Genomic DNA, 20105 nt, shown 5'->3' with positions numbered 1-20105 from the left:
CAGGAAGTGAAGAGTCAACTTAGTTCTCTGCTTTACTCTTGCCTATGCATTTGTCACTCAGTCAGAACGGGCTCCCCTGGGACTTGGCTGGCAGATTCTTATCCTACATTTCTCCCCAAAACTGGAAATCACCTGTAAAATATCAGTAACTTGGAAGTGTTCACCAGCTGAATTCTCAGCCAAACACTTCAAGTAAGTATATATACCCACAAATCACCAACTTCACGCCCTGCACAGCCCTTTCCACCCAAGTGCCCACTCACTATGGATAGAGTGGGTAGAGTAACTTCCCAGGGCACAGGGGGCAGCACTGTTCGTCTCTACCTATAACAGTGAAAAAGAAGTGTTATTTAAAGGACATACCACAGTTTAGCAACCTCTTTCAGGGATACCAATTCAAAGACAATGACTTTGGCAACTCATAAAGCCATAGCAGCAGCAGACTAACAACAAGTTTTCTTAATGCTGTGAAAGAAATGCTAATTAAAGAGGAATTAAAATTAAAAAATGATTACATTTCCCTCTCTAAATCCCCTCTTAATACTTCACAGATTAGGATGGATTTATTTTGTTGTAAACCTTTCTCTATCAAAAAAGAAATCCCCATGTTATTTTTTTCCCCCTTCTCTGTGATTCATCAAAAGCCAGACTCCAGGCAGGGAGACTGCTGATGCACTTGTGCGGTGGAGTGCTTAAGAGGACCTGAGCCAAAGCACAGCTGGCCTTTGGGTCAAGCCCACAGTGAATAAGATCTCTTCACAAGGCAGCACCGATGACTTTTAACACTGCTGGGAGGCAAAGGGCATCACGGTGAGTGACGCAGAACAAGGATGTGCTGAGAAGCACAAGCAGGGGCTGTGCCAGAGCCTGGGGGCTACTGAGGCTCCAGAACAGCAGTGAGGTCCGTCTGTGGTTACTTAACCTTAAAATTCAACAGCAGTTACATGCACACCTCTGATGGGGGGTTAAAGACTTGCTTAATTTAAACAAGACTGTGTTAGATACCCAGACAGAAACCGAGAATGAACATGCTCTCAAAGGCACAGATCTGCTTACCAGCTTTGCTATGCCATCTAATAAATTGCTGGCCTATAAACAATTCAACAATTCTGCCACAATTCAAAAGAATGGGCTCAGCAGTTTATAATCTAGCACAGAAAGGTGGTGTCTTAATTAGAAATCAGCCTTTAAATAGTAATGAGGAAGAGATTTCAAAATCTAAAAACTTCTGTACAGATATCTCTTGTGATTATTTGCTATAATCTCTGCTTCTATTCCACTGTACCCTCACAGCTACAAAGATCAAATATATTGGGTGGTGAAAAAGTGAAACAAAGCTTTCTCATGGCACTTGCCTGCCATTGAAACTACTCCCTGACTTCTCCAATTTGTCCCAACTTTCAGCCCAAGCCCTTGGGCTTGTCTCACTTGAAGAACTGATTTCTTTTGTCCACAGCACTCCTTCTCCAAGTATGAGTTAGGGTCCAGACCCCAGTCAGTAAAAAATGAAACAAGATGAAATAGAGTAAAACCATCAACAGAACCCCCTTTGCTGTTGAACATAAAACATTCTCATTTTGTCAGGAAAAAATGATTACTATAATGGATTTCATGTTCTTATCTAGTCTTTACTCTTTTCAATTTAAAGGAAACATTCCTGAACCTTTCAGGGCAATAGCTGTCACTGCCGTGCACAATGAGCCTGTGAATGGGTTGAGGCTTCTCTGTGTTACTGTACTAGAGCCAAATAAAACTGTAATGAAAAAGCACCAAAAACTGCCTCTCCAAAGAAGAATTAAATATTAAGTAAATCCCTGAACGTATTTTGAGAAGTATGCAAACTGGGATGTGTAATTACACCCCTTTGGGATTGTAAGGCACTTGCTTCACAAAGCTGGGACTTCACCTGCCCCACAGCCAGTTTGCAAGCATACCTCCAGGACCCAGAGAAAAGAAACCATTAATGCATGAAGGATATTCTGTTTGCTGGGCCAGATGTGTGCAATTGCCTCTGTTTAGGTGTAGATGCCTACTGACACAGCTGCACCCAGCACCTGCTTGGCTTTGGCAGCTTTGGGGCCCTTTGCTTACAGGGCAGTTTCTCCTCTTGCACGTGGTGGGCAATGTGCAACTCTCAGGGTCACTTACAGGTCTGCTGCACTGTAGCTGATATCAGGGGAACTGCTTTAATCTGGTTTACCCTCCTATTGCAGTTGGATCTTGGTTTAGAGAAGAGTGGTGAAGCTCTCTCCAGTCCTTACCTACAGCTCTCCTACAGGAGAGGAGCTGAGGAAGAAGCCACAGGCCAAAGCCAGCACAGTAACAGAGAAAGTAAGACTTTCAAATCTATTGATTTTGAGTCTCCTTATTTCTGGGCATCCCATATCACTCACTGTAAAGAGGACTAGTCCTTCAGAGTGGTGTGTTCCCTACCTCCTGGTGCTCCAAAGTGTTTTGAGGTGCACACGATTTATTAAGGCACCTCACAGATGCTGTAAAAACCTAAGCAGAGATTGGATGTGGGCACAGTTTGGGGTTTATATTGGTTTCCATGAATTGCTGGCCAAATTCTGTTGGTCAGGGTTGAACACACTGTTTTCTGTAGGAACAGAGAGCAAGAACATGAAGAAACTCCCATCTCAGAATTGCAGGTAATGGTTCTTTTCAGTACTCTTAGTGAACTCTGATGCTTTGGGAACATGTGGGTACCTGAAAAACACAAGAAGCTGCCCTCTTCTGCAAGAAGTAAACTGTGGGGAGTGGTACAATCTCCAGGGATTGCCAGGGGAGTGCTCCAGTCAACAGGGCTTTGCAACCAGGCAGGAAGACCTCAGCAAATGGAATCCTGAATGTAAGCTGTTGCTGATAGTTAGGGTTTTTGATCTCATCTAATCAAATGTAACAACAATGAAAGAATTTTACTGCTGTACAATTCAGGAGAAAACACTAACAAAAAAATAGCTCTACAGTTCTTCAAGCATGTTTTTGAACAAAAAATAATTATCATCAAGGCTACGCAGCAAGGGGGATGAGAAATAGGCAGCACTGCACTTTTCTGATTGCCATTGTATTAATTTTTAACAATAAATTCAGTCATTTCCTTGAAGGATAATTTTCTTAAGTAAACTTTTATCTTTAGCATCTAACCCTTTTGCAGTATTTTATTCTTAACTGATTTCTGGGGGGAAAAAAAGGGACAAACTGCAACAAAAAGCAGATTTATAAATATATACAATATCTTATTAGCTTCTAGGCGCTCATATTTAAAACAAACTTGAGCTCAGCTAAGCCCAATTATAATATCTCGCTGGGCAGAGAAATTAATTAAACAGCTGAATGATAAAGACCCCAGCAGCAAACTAAGGCTTTAAAATAAATAAGATCGTTCTTTTAATTTTTTGAGGGGAAGAAAAAAGGGAAAGAAAGAAACCTATAATAGACATTTCAAACGTTAATGTAACCAGCCTTTTCAGGAGTGCAGTGCACTGTAAATAAGACTACCTGGTGGGAGAATGCAGTGGCAGCTCTAATGTATTTCACCAACTTTGCGTCTTGCTAATGTGCAACACACGCACCCCTTTTGCATCAACTTCAAATAACCCTGGGATCTCAGCAGTGCAGCTCAGCAACAACCAGAACAAGGGCAGAACTTGTCAGGATTTAAAAGCTTTCAGCAAAACCCTTCAATTGCAGCCAGTACCCTATTCCATAGAAGGATATCAATTATAGATAGTGACTTGCTTTAGCAGTGCAGTCGGTACTGTCAGACGCTAGATAGACAACCATGAAGAATCATGAATCTTTCTATTAACTGTAAGAGAAGGAGGGGGGAGAGGAAGGATGGATAGGTGTTACAAATAAGGCAGAGCATCTGATGGTATAACACCTTGCCTTTTGGTGCATGCATCATGAAAATTTAACCATGCTGAATTCTAAGTGGCTCACATCACTTGAAAATAAGAACACCTGTGCCAAAATTTCACTGTCAGACCCTTCTGGGTGGGTCAATAATAATTTTTTTAGGTAGCTTTTTAGTTATTTATTCATAGCAGCTCAGGTTCTGTTAATAAATTCAGTCAGAAAACATGGGGACCAAAGAACACTTTCAGTGGCACCTACATTTTACACTAATAACTGCAAGACTTTGCTACAGAAATGCAGAAAATGATATCAAATGCTGACTACTGAAATTTGCACAACATTGCAATTTCTGCTGTAAAGCTATACCACATAGGCACAGACTTTGTTTGTTTAGGCACAGACTTTGTTTGCCTTTATCATTTCATACGTGCTATGTCACACACCACTTTGTAGTGCTGATTCAACTAGAGTTGATTTCAAAGTAAATCATGTCTCGAAGTTCCCCAAGAAATAACAAAGCTATCCATATATGACAGAAAGACCAGAATATACATGAACTCATATTTACCTTTTTCAAAACACATGCATATGTTCTTGAATATGTATAGGATGTGTATACATCCTATACACAGTGGGAGTGATGTCATCTATACCATGAACTGTGTGCAGTGTGTATTGTGGAAAAGTTTTTCGAAGCTCTACTAAACCTGGCATGATTAGAATTCATGGAGAGTTACCTAATCCTTCAGGAAACAAAACAAACAGCTAGAAACATACGTCCATCTCTTCCCTTAACACCACAGTTCCTCCAAAATTTCAGTGCGTTGGGAAGCAAGGCTTGGATAACAGTCTGTCCTGTGCCATTGGACATTCTGGGTCTGATCTCTTGCTATTATGCATGGTTACAACTGTCCAGAAAGACAGCAGATGTTATCTGGATGAGTCTTGCTAGGGTAATTTAAGCCTTTATTACCTTTATCTATGCCAGTTGCCTCTGTCTTGGTGATTACTACCCCACAGCAGAATCAACAAACCCGGATGGTTATCTACACTTTTGACATCCTGTCCAGCATTTTACTACCAAACCTTCAAGCTCTTCAAGCTCAGCTGGAGCATCTCAGGCCCTGTTGAGTCTGCCAGTGGGGATCACCAGGAGAGCAGTAGCACGTGCAGCCAGGAGAGACATGGTGGCAGAATTCTGTTGCCAGATCAGGTGGGTCCTGACAGCCGAACAGCCTGAAGTACGTGGCCCCAGAGCCACAGGGTGAAAGACCTTGTACGTGTGTCGGGTGCACTCCTCCTGCCACGCTTGAGCAGGAGGAGTGGCACTGTGAGGCCTCGGGCTTGGAGAGGCCACCAGCTGCTCCCACAGTGTCAGGGCTGCAGAGCCAAGTGTGTGCACGGGCCCTGAGACACACAGCCTTGCCTGTGCCTGGCTCAGGCATGCACACGCACATGCACCACACACAGCACTATGAACTGTGCTGACACTGATTTAAGCACAGCTACAGCAATTTGTATCTACTTGGATTTACCTACAGTATTTGGATAGGAGGCATACATGAGCCATGCCACTTTTTCACCTCAGATTTTCAAGGACCTCATGCTCAAGGACAGAACACTTTCTGCCAGAGTGACACACCTAAGCAAAACCAGGACTGCCCTTCCACGAAGCCCTGCGGAGACCAGACTTCATATCCCTAGTTGCTGCAGATGTACATCAGAGGGCTGTGGCAATCAAAGGCAGACAAAATGTGCAAAAGGCAGACTGGGGTGAGTGGCCAGACTTTCAAACAGAGTTAGATGTCTAAAGCCCTTTGCAATTCTGGGCAGAAATAACTCGCTCAAGTCCCCACAGCGGGGCTCTGCTGGAGCAGCAAAAGAAATCACAAACCGTGGCCCCATCACTGAATCCCGCTGACTCTTACAGCATGATTTGTGCTACTTAAATGTAGCACAAATGTGATGGTTGCCATTATGAATTTATTGTCTTCAGGGTATAGAGTCAAGTCTTGTACCTTGTAATCTGAACACCACCATAACACACCTCAATCCTGAGCCCTGCCACAGAGCTCTGTGTCACAGAAAACTTTTTTATATTCCTTTTCTATATCTAGAGAAACTCGTTTCAGATGTTTCCATTGTTCAGAAGCATAAGAAATACCCTTTTTACAGTTGACCATTGCTGTTTACTATTAAAATGCAAGCATATTTGCTATAAAATCCCAACAAAACTAACAAATTAACTTTAAAATTACACTCCAGAAGAACTAAACTACCACCCTGTCAATTTAATTCACTGTAAAATACAAAACACAAGCTATTAGCTAACATGCTCAGTGCACTTCTATTATATTTTATACCTGGAACATCAAAAAATCCTTTTTATTTTTTCTTGCCAAAGTTACCTTTATTCTGAATTTCTCTTTTAGTTCATATATTTTTGTGTATATTATGTATTGTCACTGGGATAATTTCTGAATACTGAAAGGTTTCCCAGGCATCATAAAACTTCAGCCTTACAATTGCTAGCAGATATAAAGACTGTGACTATGCAGAGCCCCATATGATGTCATTTGGCCTGTTTGCACAGAATCAATTCAAAGACCAACATTTGATCTTTTAATTTAAATGTGTCAAACGACTTGCAGAAGTATGGCACTTCTTCCCCAAAAGGTACTGTGACACCAAGACAGTTTCTCCTAACATTTCAGTTTGGCCTATTCAAATGCTAGGGAATTATGTGTGCAAAATATCTGAAAGGATTCTTGGAAAAATGTTGCTTTTTGCATATTATTTTAATTGTTGATAGTCTTTTATTTACCATTATTGTTGTTACTGCTGCTGCTACTACTTAATAATAACAAGAACCTGAAAATACATCTTGATGACTAAATGCAATACCAAGAGGTTCTCACACTCCAGCAAGTGAAAGCTGATATTGCTTTACTAAAGTCAGTTTTGCAGGATAAGCTTACCATTTGTCATAGTGTTTGGAAATATATGGTGGGTTTGTTTTTATTTATTTTGGGTGAAAAAGTGGATTTTTCAACTAGTTATTTCAGAAGTACTAGCCACATTCTCTAGTAGATTTTGCATGATCTCCAGTAAAGTATTAAACAATTTTCTAAACTAAATACAATTCTGTCACACTGCTCATTTGCTGAGGATGTTTGTCTCTATTCTTTACTAGAAATTAATTTTTTTTTTTCGGAGTATTTAATATATTCTATGATGCCAGTAAATCAGAGAGGTGCTACTGGTTAAGGAAGTTAGAACTGCAAGGGATTGTACTTTTCAGGATGTATTCTGAATTTTGATTACTCACTTTCTATCTTACAATACTACCAAACAGTAGAAATTGTTTATTTGGGAGAGGTGGCAGAGTGGGAAAAAAATTAATGGAGATAGAATTAATATTTGGTATAGCACAGAAAAGATGATACAGTTTGCTTTTGCTAAAATGACTGAAGTAACTCATGTCCCCATGTACTTAGCCAAATAATCCCTTTCGGTTTACACACAACAGTAAATTGATAGCAAAACCTCTCTTAGTGAAGAGAAAATATTCCCCTCACCTATTTCTACTGTTACAGCCCCTTTGGGGAGAAAAAAAAAATCAAACTTGGCTAAAGGTTAATAATCATTCATGTCCAGCTTACTATTACTCAATAACTATCAAAGTCTCTAACTCAAAATAGCATTTGCTGGCTTACAGGATCAGAGCCATTACAATCTCTGTGGAAGACTTTATTGAATTTTACACTAAGCTTTAGCTGACTGAACAGGTCAAGCACTGTGGCTTCGAGTTTTCTTTATTCTCAGAAACTCATAAACCCCTCTCCAGTTTGCAGCTCTGTTAGCTAAGAAACTTGACTCAGCATAGGGTCAGAGAAGCTGACCCCCATGAAAAAGGTCACGTAGTTTTAAAACCTAGTTCCTGAATACCATTAACTTACATGCACTAGCTGCTCCTGCGTGTCAAACTCCCGGGAACAGCCTTCCCAGTGGCAGTTTGTCTCATAGACCACTTCAGGCTCCTGTTTGCTTTCATCTTTGTCCCCTTCCTCTTTTACCAAGGTCATTCCTTCTGGCTGTTCCTGGAGAGAGGAAAAAAACAGGGGTGAGAAGAAGAGAGAGGAAATTCTAAAAATGAGGAGGAAGAAAAATGAATTACTTCAGCATTAAAGAAAGATGATGAGGGTGTGCGTGTGTGTGGAGGAGGCAGGGGAGGGAAGATTATTTTACTCTCACTTCACTTTGCAACTCCATTCTACAAAATAGAGAAGCCCAAAAGAGGCCTGATAAGCCAAAAGCCATTTGCAAATGATACATGTAAAATAAATTCTTCATTCCCTTTACATTTCAATTCAAAATGAATCATAATGGTCCAGCTTGTTATTTGTGCACCTGGCTTTCATGACTCAGTGGTACCACCAATGTGAAAGGCACTATTCAATATAATTGAATTAATTGGAATTTGATTTTAGTACTAGGGTTGGACAGAAATTGGATCACCAGTAATCCAGTGTGTTTGCATTATTAGAACAGTAACAGGTTTCCATACTAAAATCTTTCCAAGAGTAGACTGGTAATTTTTGAGTTACTTGTTAGGCTGCTCTTGACCTTAATGTGTGCATAAAAGGGTGAGCAGGGCACGAAAGTGTTATGTTTTGGGGTTAGATTTCCCACCTCCAGTTCATCAGGGTACCTCATTCTCCCCAGCTTTTTATTTGCTGAGAGTAAGAGCCAGATGTTAGCGTAAATATTTGGTTCAGATTATGCACTCGTGCTATTTTTCCATTCCAAACCTGCTGAAGGATTTAGAGAGACCTCTGCTTTGTTTTTATAGATTCACTCACAAGACTGAGGCTCTGATTCTCATCTCCCCTGAGTCACTGTAAATCAAGAGTCACTCCACTAAAAGCTGTGGCATTAACTGGTATAGAATGTACAGCAAACGAGACTGGAGCCTGACACAGGGGCCTCAGTGGCACTATAGTGCTAAGACCCAGTAAGAGTCAAGGTGGCCTTAAGTATTTTTGCTGAACAGAAAACTTGTCCTTAATAAAGACCTGAATGTCTGTTGTTCACTTTTCCATGGCAAACAGAGCATTGAGCATGCTCTGACTGGTCAGAGGTGCCTCTCCATCAGCCTCCTTCCTCTCTGGCCTCATCCTGCTACAGACTCTGCACCCCAGCAGCTGTTCCCATTTAACCCTGGCTACTGTGAGCGGAGACTGCCCGTGTGTGCAGCACACAAAGTGCAAAGGAGTCTGAAAATCTGTGTGTCACAGGAAAGGTGCACTCCAGCAGCAAGAGGGAAGGCTCATGACTGGAATCTGGCTTCCATACCTGCATGCTTCCTGCTCCTGGGCTGGGGAGGTCCTCGTCAGGCTTTATCTTGGAGCGCTTGTTGTGCATGGGGTCTCCTGTGCTGCTCACTGCAGATTCACTTGTGGGTTTATTCTGCTGCAGGCAGGTGGGGTTTGTTTTTTTTCCCCCAGAAGAAGACAAAATTAGACTGTGATAAACATGTGGCTCCAAACAAAAATATGCAGCATCTGCTCAGCAACTTTGTATGGAGAAGCTGCACTGTTACTTATACTGGATATGCAATTACATTGTTCTTCAATTACATAGCATTGGCTCATGAAAGAGCTGCATTGCTCAACCTTGTAGTGGAGCAGGGAGGGAGTGGGAAGGGGAGCATTTGAAGCAATTGCTTGCTACAAACCAATGCTGGTTTTGTCAGAGCAGTGAGAGGTAGGAAGAACTTGATTTTCCACATAACAACAACTTTGGAAGGACAATTTTGAAAAGGAAAATCACTGCATGCTCAAAGAAACACAGGAGAAACATTTATTTTTTCACACTTGAAGGAAAGGTTTTGCATTTAATATCTGCACACAAGATCTCAGCTGCTTTACTATGTTTCCCATTATAATGGGTGGATAGGAAGAACTGAATGCTAGTGTGAGACTCAGCCAAAAAATCCTAGATGAAGTCCTAGATTCCCACAAGTTAATAGCAAAAGAGTTGACATAAACAGGCCAGAATCTTGTTTTTCTCTTGTTCCGCTCGACCGAACACCATTAACTACACCTGCAAATGGATCTTGTAGGAATCCAGAGATCTTTTAAAGATATCTGAACTTGCAGAGACCCCACAAAAAAATCAATATGTTTTCTACAGCAGTATGTTCTTCCTCTACATTTGTAAAAGCTAGCCAGGAGATAAACAGCTTCCAGGCTGATAAATAACCTATCCCAGGTCATACAGAAATAAACAGCACTAGTTAATAGCAGGCAAATCACAAACTGTGATAAAGTCCACATTAGGGGCCTGATTCACTGCTGCTCATTCCCGGCTTTTGAGATACACCTTACTGAAATGATTAATTCAAACCCAGTAAGTCCAATTTTGTGCAAATCAGAGAAGAAACCTTCAATCCTCTTCACTGTCTTTGAGTTTCTTTCTTGCTCACAGAATTACTTGCTTCAGATTACTCACAGTTGAACAAGGAGGGCAGAATATGACCCTGTATATCCTAGGGTCAGCCTGATTTGAAGGTGAAGCTGCTAATCTTTACAATATTGGTGTTTTGATGTGTTTTGCCCCTTTTCTTACTCCCCACCTCTACTAGGTCCCTGTATAAGATCGAGGAGAGGCAGTATGGAACAAAAAGCCGCTGCAGTACACTGGAATATTTATGAGGACTAAAAAGCACACTACCAATCAGGAACTGCATCAACACTCCTGTGATTCATAATAAAGTGCCTGCAAACACTGGAGCTACAAGAAAACTGTTATCAAAGGGTCTCAGTGACAGTGGTGATTAATTGCCATTGAGACATTGCCATTTATTTAATTTTTAAATTAATGGGGTGTAAAGGTTTCTTTTGTTGTCTCTCACCTGTGTGGACTCAGAGGGTCCAGAGCTGACTTGGACAGGGTTCAGGACACTGGGGATGCCAGGGATAGGTCTCTGGGTAGGAAAAGTTGGAGCAGGATGGATGAGTGGAGGGCTGTGTCCAAAGGCTGAACCTAGGGTTTGCTGACGACTTATAATTTGCTGATGCATTTGCTGGAGGGATACTGGTGTAGGAGGGTATGTGAAACTCAAAGCAGGGCTGAATTTGGGAGAAAAAGGAGGGAAGAGAGAGGAAAAAGATGAGGATCATTACAGTAAGGAACTTTACAGATTAAAACTTTAAAATATATTTTATATCTTTAAACTAATTGAAGCCAGACTTCCCCCTCCCACTCATATCCTTCTTCATGCCCCAAAGGATGATAAATCCTGATTTTAAATCCAGAGTTGCCCTGGATTTACTAGTGAGTACAAAAATGGTACCATAACACAACATAACATTTTTTCCTAACCTCTACCAGGAAACCACAGAAAGCTAACTGAAATAAAATTCAGAAAAACCGAAATAAAAGGCAGGCAGTTCAATAACAGCTATTTATTGCAATAACAAACTTTATATAAAGAAAAAGAATGGGTGCCTACATGCTTTATAGTACTTTTATTGATAATGCAGTTCCCCTATGTTCGTGTGTATGAAGCAATTCCTTTAATCTTGGCTCATGCTACACTTTTTCATATGTCTCTAGATCTTATTACAAGAGGAGAGAAAATCAATTGGTTAAATGTGTTCTGAACACCATGCTTGTCATATCACTCATTTGTTTGCAAAGATGGAAAGCTCAGTTCATCCAGAATGTCACCTAAAGAATTTCCATCAGTGCCGTTTGGTTACAGAAACTGATGGATTAACCTTTCCCCTCTGAAATTGGTGATCAATGACTTCCAATGTAGAAATATTCCAATGGGAAAGCACTTCTCCTTCTTCCAGTTAAACAACATTAAATGTCTATTAAAGCCCATTATGTATGTTAATACCTGTCATCACTTCATTACTTCACCGTATTTCCCAGACCACAGTGACTTAGGGGGAAATTACACTGCCATGTAAGGACCTATTTTGTGAGTAGTGCAAAAGCATTCTTTGTGTCACACTTCAGAAATAAATGGTGTGGAACTAAATCTGCACACAGGAGTAAGAGATCCTCCTGTATTTGCCAATAGCTTCCAACCATAAAGGGAAAAAAAAAAAAGAAAAAGAATATTCATTGATTTAAAAAAATATACTGAACTACCAGAGTTCAAAAAAGCCACAGGAATATAAAACATTTCATCTCAAAAGAGATGGGTGTGGGCATTATACCTTCCAAGAATCAAGGCTTTTTCTAATGTCAAATTTATCCAAGTTAACAGTCTGGAGCCTTAATTGCTGTTGCTGTTAAGTGCATTAACTGAAAATACTGTGATACAAAAAGCCAAAATAATTTCAACCATTTTAAGTAATAATTCTGCAGAAAATCTGTGTTCATTAATATGACTATACATTTTGTCTTTTTCACTACAATCCCTAACATGTGATTCAATGTGATTACATTACTATTATTCCTGGTGAGAACTCTGCATTACAACAGTTTGCCCATTTAGGACAGAATATCATTAAGAATACCGTGGGAGAATTTTACTGGCCTTTGAGGAACTCTCTTTTCAATCTGCATTGTATTCTTTCTAATAAAGGAAGGCAGAAATGTAGTGAAAACAGTAATTGTTCACAGCAAGAGTTAGGGAGAAATCAGTAATAATATTCAGTTATTGAAGCTCTATAGTCCCTGCTAGTGTTCCTGTAAGCAACCATGAATGATTACAGCACGACTTAGCTAAGGTAGCCACTATGGATGATTAATAGGACATTAATCAAAAGATGCATATCAGGCTTAGAATTTGTTCACAAGCTTTCTTCTAATAGCTGATTTCATGTTCACTGAGCTCTATGCCAGTTTGTTCAATTTATTCTTCAGTGTACAAGCCATTCATCAAAGAACATAATGATTTAACACCCCTTTTCCTTTTTAGTGAACAAACATTGCTAAGTGTAACTACTCTGGTCTGTTCATTAAAAAACACACAATTACACTGCCACAGATCAGGTTGAAAACAAAGCCTCTTTACTATATACCCTGGTGTTTTTTGCTTCCACACACACACTGTGAGTTCACCTCGTACACTCAAACACTAGACGGCACCATCCTGAAGATGCTGTCAAATTCACCAAGATGAACAAACACGACACACAAACAGGTTGAAGTATTTTATTTCTCTGTGAGTGGTTAAAGCCTAGGAGACATTCACCCTTCAGATGAGTGAGTTTAAAAGAAAAAAATAAGTAGACTGATTTCACTGGCAGTTCCAAGCACACGGCAGCCTTTGGAAATACAGGTTGAGTATTGGGGTTTTTTTGATGGTTTTTTTTTCCATTTGACCATGCACAATACCTACCTTTCCAAGTCCAGGTTCACAACTGTCATAATTTCCTTCTGACTCTACATGGTAAAAAGACAATTGTGCGACTCAAGAAATGCAGTGCTTAAACATAAAGTAAGTATACTTGCTATTCCCTTCCCTACATAAATTGAAATGGCCTCCACCAAAAGGATAGATTTTACCTCCAAGAGATGCCCTTGTTACCTACATCTGTCTTCACACTGTACGAGCAGTATCCACAAAGAGGATGCTAAGCCAGGCATTAACAAAATGGTAAAGTACAATAGAGGAGACAGACATCATCTTAGCACAAGGTTCTTACTGGAAAACAGTGACACCAGCACTAGTTGCATTAAGACACAGCTGGACAGATGTGTTAAGGGAAGGAGGACTCCTTTTTTCTTTAGTATCTTTCTTTTATGCTGTGCTCATCAGCAACGGTTGAGTCTAAGGGACTAGGATTTTCCTATGGAGCCTGAAAACCTGCACTTCATTCCCTCTACCTCCAAACTTCAAACATCTCAGAATGAAATGAAAAGGTGATTGTGAGGGAACAGAGGAATAGCCAGCACAGCCAAGGGGAGTAACTCAGAAATGGAGACAATGGTTCAGCCATCAGGGTGACTTCTTAAATAGCTCAGGTAGCTGCCTTCAAATAACAATTCTCTCCAGCTGTTTCTGGAGAGCTCCTCATAAGGCAAGGTGACCTGGATGGGTTTAATGTCACTGGCATACAAGATGTCGTCACTGGGCAGCCTGAGGATTTTTCTGATTTGAACAGATCAGAAGGTTCTGAAGAGAACAGAAGGTGGTAGGTCTTTCTCTGCCTTTCAGAAACTATACAATAAAGTTAATGCTGAGGGCCAAAAAGAAGAAAAATAAATCAAAGCCCTCAACATTTGCTGGCGTGGTGTGCTCTACTGGGAGGGGAAGGCCTGAATTCCTGCCCTCCTTCCCAAAGTTTTTCACTGCATTTTGTTCAGCAACTCCTGAATACAGGATGGAAGGGGGATCTCTGTAGCCCAGAGCCCCATGTGATCCCTCTGCCTTGACCAGCAGCCATATGTCCTCCTGCTGGCCCTACCAAGTTCACACTGCTTCTTAGCCAGACGGCCAGCATCAGCAGGAATGGTGAACAGTGGCACCAGCTGCCCTTTCTCCAGTTGTTTCAATCATGTCCACTTATAAATGTGCAGCAGTGAACCACCTAAAATTTATGCCCAAAACCAGTAAACAAGACCTGAAAGTAGTAATTTTGAGACTCCGGAACTACTAAAACTAACACCGGTTTTTCAAAAACAATGAGTAGTTCCAGAGGTCTCATTTTGAGTCAAGTTTCTTTTAAGACAGTTTTAAGAGGCTGCATTTCAGAAAAGGAGAGCTCAATGCTTCCAAAATCCAGACACCAGAAGATGAGAATACTGCCCCAATTGTTTATGTTTTCCAAAACACCAGCCACTTCTAAAAACTCTTGAATTCACAGAAATGTAAATGAACTATGAATCTTTTCCTTCCATCTATCTACTGAAATATGAAAATTTACACCACTGGCGGGAATTTCATTTGTATTTCTGTTATAGATTTTAAACTAAAAAGAAAAAGAAAAGACGATGAAAGCATGTATGGCCGCTAAAAATTTCATGCCAGTTATATTTTTAGTTGTTGAATTTTATGAGGAAAAAGGGTTAGAAGAAACATGCAATATTTCTGCTTAAGCATTCAATAACTCATGTGCACTGACAGAAAAGCTCATAAGTGATATCATTTATTTTATCATACTGTGGGCTTCTGTGTCTCTCTGTCATTCTGTCTGTCTGTCTCTCTTCTCCTCATCTGCAAAGTCTCAAACCCTCTTCACTGGAGGTAACGCAGGGCAGTGGACTACATTGCAATTACATGAGCACATCAAATTTTAAAGAACAGACTTCAAGAAGAAGAACAGACATTATAATCAAAACCAAATTTTGTGGCTAGTTTGTGGCTGTCCTCCTAACAAGGTCGTCCAGTTTCTGGTCACAGCTGCAGAATTTACCACAAAACATCTGTGAATTAAAGTCAGGAAAAAATCCTTCTTTCTTATACATTGCATAGGTGTGCCTAAGAAGGCAAAAATGCTGAGGAGATTCCAATTTTGTAAATACTGCAAGGACTGTTTCACTGTATCACAGTGATTTTCTTCCCAAAAACTCTGAAGGCATCCTCTTTGGGTTATAAAATGCAAAGTTCTGCAAGATCTCATGCATGTAAATCTTGCACAAGTATCTGAGTGCTTTCCCCTTTCTGGTTCTGCCTTTGCAAGGTTTTAGGACAAGAGCTTCCCAAGCATGTTAATGAGGGAGCATTTAATGAAAGACATAGGGGAACAACTTGAAAGAGTAAAAAAAAAGCATTTGTGGACTTTTAGAACAGCTGCAGACCTAGCCAGCAGGTTCATATGTGACTAGACAAATCCAAAGACAACAGGTCCATACTGAAATACTGAAGGGAAAAAGCAAGAGTGTATACTTTGGGGTTGCTAACCTAAAGAACATTGATGCTGAGAGAGCACTAAGAGAACAAAAGTGAATAAGCAAGGGGTTCATGTGCTTCTTAAATAGAATCCCTGTCTGAACCATGAGGGACACACTAACTAGAGTAACACCTCTAGTTTAACCCAGTGGGGTATTTCTGATGTTTTTAGTTATTTTTTTCTTCATTTTTAAACTTCAGAAAGATAATTTTTTTGCTTTGGGGTGTCTTTATTTATTCACATAGAACCATATTATGTTTACCATATTTAAATTTTCTTTCCTATCCTTTATCTTAAATATTTCCTGTGTCAACTTATGATCCAAAGCTTTGCTATTCTACACAGCACTCATTATTTGCCTTCCCCTTCCTCTCTTTTCTTTTTAAAATAGTTTCAATTATTTCTATACCTTCTTCCTGTCCAGCCTGGAAAAAACAGGTGAACTCTATTTCAACGCATACATATAATTTTTCAGGCCTCTGATCTTTTTCTTTGCTTGTCCTTGTTGTATCCCAACTGCCCAACATATTTTGAAATAAAACAATGCAGAATAGGTCACTGGACAGGAACTTGGGGTTTAGTGAGACACACTGTGTCCATCTAGATCATGGGGCAGGAGAGGGCTTCAAGCCTTTTGGCCTTTGAAGGGTCTTTGATGTCTGGGTGGTGCATTCACAATTTTAACATTCGCTTCATGAGGGAGGGTGCAACCAGCACTGCAAGGATGCATGCAGGCTCTTCCTGACTTGTGGAAAAGCCTTGGCACTCCCTGTTTGCTCTACAGCCTCCACCACTTGTTCTTGCCATCAGGGACCTACAGCAGACAGACCAATATGCAAATCCCTCCGAAAAGGACCCCAGCTCAAGAAAAGGCTATGTAATTTGTAGGTGGACTGCCTTTCTGTTCACTAAAGCTGATCATCACAAACTAGGATAACACCTAGTTAACTTTAAAATGCACTTCTGTTTGGAGCAATTTACCCATGATATATGTAATACTCATGCTCAAATAGGTACAGGTGTCACCACGTTGTCTCATTATCTCTTAAGAGTTGCATGAAGCCTGTGGGCAAGGGAAACGGAGAAATCAGGGTTAGTAGGAAACTGTTGATGGAAGAATATCCGGACTCACTGAATTCAGTGATGTTTTTATCTTTTACTTAGACCAGGCCAGGATTTCACCTTTAGCTTTTAATTTACATTTTCAAAGTCATTATAAATTGCTTAAGAAAGTTGTTAAGAGGCAAACAAGCAACTTTACTGTTTGGACGGACCCAGCTACTGTTCAGGAAAGCACCTCTTAAATACTTCTGAAAAGAGACTGACTTTAGCAAGTCCTTAAGTGCTGTCCTAAAGCCAGGGTCTTACAGACACAGTAATCTCAACTGAAGTATGTCATAATACAAGTCATGAGTTAACAGCAGTCAAATACTGCTTTTCACATGCTCAGATAGTTTGCTTAAAAAATAAAACCTAATAAAAGAAACAGCTTCATTCATCCCATGATAAACTGCCACGTAGGAGCCACTGTTCAAAATACAGGACATCTGTAAGCATGGCTGGGAGCTGAGCCATGGGTGCTGAGGGGATCTGCATAAGCTGACTTCATAGAAGTTGATATAGATCTTCTGATGGAACAATGTATATGTATAAGATGCAGCCATGAACACTGCATACTCTGTGAAAAGTCATGGACAGTCAGCAGGACAAACTCATAGTTAGACCTCAGCAGAGGTGTAGAAGAAAACAAGCTTGTGAGTTCTGCTTAGACAGGATGAAGAAGATAAGAAACAACCAGTAAAACATGAGAGAAAACTGTCTCCTGTCGTTCAAGTTGGTAGAAACAGGAATTATGTACGTTCCTTGTAAACACACAGGAGTGAGTGAAAAGAAGTTTCCAACTCTGTCCTCTACTTTTCCTCATGGCAACAACCTGCTAGAGTGAATGTTGACAAATTGCTCAGGACACACAAGTGACAAATCACTTGGCAACCTTGCAGCCATGAAGAGATTTGTGAAACTCTTACTGTTTCAACCATCTTAGACACAAACCAAAACCCAAACAGCATTACAGGAAGAGAGACTTTAAAATGCACTTCTGTTTGGAGCAATTTACCCACATATATGTAATACTTTTACTAATAAAAAATTGTGCTTTAAATTCTGTTCCTCTCCCTGAATTTTTTAACTGATAACACTGTGGTTTGAGCAGGCAATGCAGAAAAGTCATCATTAGTTTTATAGCTTGCTATTCAAGTACATTGGAAAACAATACCAAACATTGACTATAAAACAGACATAGTGTGATCTTGAATGCAGATACAAGACTTGCAATCCTTTGAAAAAAATATTTCAAAAATGACTAAGTTTCAAATATCCCTTTGTATTTGTAATGTTGACACATTGCATTAAAAATCATTAACTTAGAGACAAGTCATCTAAATGAATTGGTAAAAAGACATATTCTGCATCTAATAAAGTAGAGCATGTATTTTTTCCATTTTCCAGTTTCCATCAGATAATAACTATCATTGCACAATCATTTAATTCACATACATCATTGCCCGTTTTTGGGGGTTTTTTTACTTTTCTATTACTAGTTTAAAATTAACAGACTCTGTAGTTTGTACTTTCTCTTCAGCTTGCCTTATTATCTATTCTGTTTTATCTGCTAGGTTAGGTGAAATTTTTCTTCATGAATACATTGCCATATCCAGAGTATCTTTCAGTTCACTGAGAGCAATGGGGCCACACTGATTAACCTTATGTGCTCAGACAGCACTGTCAGCTTTGCCCTCCTCACTGGATTATTCCTGTGAAGGAATCCCTAGTATCCTAACTGGACTTTGTATTAATGGTAACTTGCATAATTTATCTGTGCTTCCTCCATGCAAGTTCATGCCACTTCTAGCAAACATAATTTTGAATTAAATTCATGGCTAAGCACTTTCAGGCTTCTAATTTATTACATTCAAAGTGCTAATTAATACTTGCTTTTAGGGTCTGAAAATGAAGTAGTGAAGTGCTAAACTCCAGCACACTTGTATTGGCTTGAGAACTTTCCTGGAACTAATATTGCTCTGGGTTCAATGAATGAGTTTAAACTCTTTTAGTACCACTGAACTATTCTAGAGCAAATTGCTTCAAATGGACTTTTAATTACAAGATCTGTTACATACAGATTTACAGGCATATATACATAATCTCAGTTGTATACAGGTGCACCTGTACATGCAAATGTGCATGCAATATGTGCCTGTGTAGCCTGCATTCTTTATGTAGCTCAGCTCCTTAGATTTTACACTTTCCAAAGGCAGAATTCTTGCCGTTCATGTTTCTGGTGAGAAACATTTACCACTTTCTAATGCAAGATATAAGTGACCTCTGAAACAATCTCCCTGAATGTCACCCTCCTATAATCTACTAGCTGCATGGTTACATTTTCACAGAGCCTGATATAGATGCAACTTTCTGTAATACTGATGAATTTCTCTTTTATTCACTTTGTGGCACTTCTCTTCCATTCATATTTCTGGAAAGAAGGTATGAAATGAAGCTATTATTGCAGGATAGAACATTATTTTCCCTTCCCTAGATTAACCACAGTACCATGTGTGACCATGGAGAATAAAGCCCTGTGTTGCACATATGTGAAGGTCTAGTTATAGTAAGACCTGTTTCAGTGGGGTTACAATTTGACTCAGTCTGAACTGAAACAAAGCCTTCATTTACATGTTGCATGCAATTAATTAGAAAGCTTTTAATGTAAGAAAGGCTTTCAGTCAAAGTCAGCGCTGCATCTCAGGCAGATCCCAATGAGTGATAATAAAACAACAAAACACATATATTGCTAACATAATTAACAAACTCTTTATCCTATACATCCTATCATATGAGTTTCTTGCAAAACATTGTTTTTAATGTATTTTGTTCTACCTGTGCTATGCTAAACATGTCCTTTTTAATTTCACTATCCAGCATTTGAGCCTGTCCTTTTACACAAATACAATTACAGAAATATACAAACTTGCAACTTACAGTCTATAACACAAATCAAAGCTAAGAATTAAGTAGTTAGATTTAAGTAAAGGTTAGATTCAAATCCTCAGATGGGGTCTTCTGTTTCATAGTGCAATTGTCAGCAATCTGGGCATGGCGCTGAGAAATGAAAAAATTATATCTGCATATGTGACAAAATTATTTTGAGCAGCATGGTGAAAGCTAAGTGGTTATCTTCAGAGCCCAGTATGCTAGATGAATGAGCAATACTGATAGCAAGATACATATCGATACTGAAATGGAGTCAGAGCTACTCATACACTGGTTCTAAATTAACTGAGACAAATGCAAGAAGCACTTGCTTGTCTCAATGCAGAATTCAACGAA

General features: G+C 39.7%; 1 protein-coding gene across 5 annotated transcripts in view; it reads right to left on the bottom strand.

Moving 5' to 3' along the window:
- Positions 1 to 20105, bottom strand: part of GLI3 (GLI family zinc finger 3) — a 204300-nt gene that overhangs the window by 32397 nt on the left and 151798 nt on the right. For 3 of the 5 annotated variants that reach the window (XM_030265326.4, XM_030265328.4, XM_072925938.1), the window contains 3 exons: positions 10778 to 10994; positions 9217 to 9333; positions 7821 to 7961 (listed from right to left, as the gene is read on the bottom strand). In XM_030265326.4, coding sequence (XP_030121186.4) covers positions 7821 to 7961; positions 9217 to 9333; positions 10778 to 10994 — 475 coding nt within the window. The remainder of the gene's footprint in view (positions 1 to 7820; positions 7962 to 9216; positions 9334 to 10777; positions 10995 to 20105) is intronic. The other 2 variants (XM_030265327.4, XM_072925937.1) reach the window with 1 other exon arrangement.

Source organism: Taeniopygia guttata, chromosome 2 (genome assembly GCF_048771995.1).
Source record: "Taeniopygia guttata chromosome 2, bTaeGut7.mat, whole genome shotgun sequence".
In the NCBI taxonomy this organism is placed as follows: domain Eukaryota; kingdom Metazoa; phylum Chordata; class Aves; order Passeriformes; family Estrildidae; genus Taeniopygia; species Taeniopygia guttata.
Note: the sequence above shows the minus strand (reverse complement) of the source record. Positions and strands in the feature narration are given on the sequence as shown.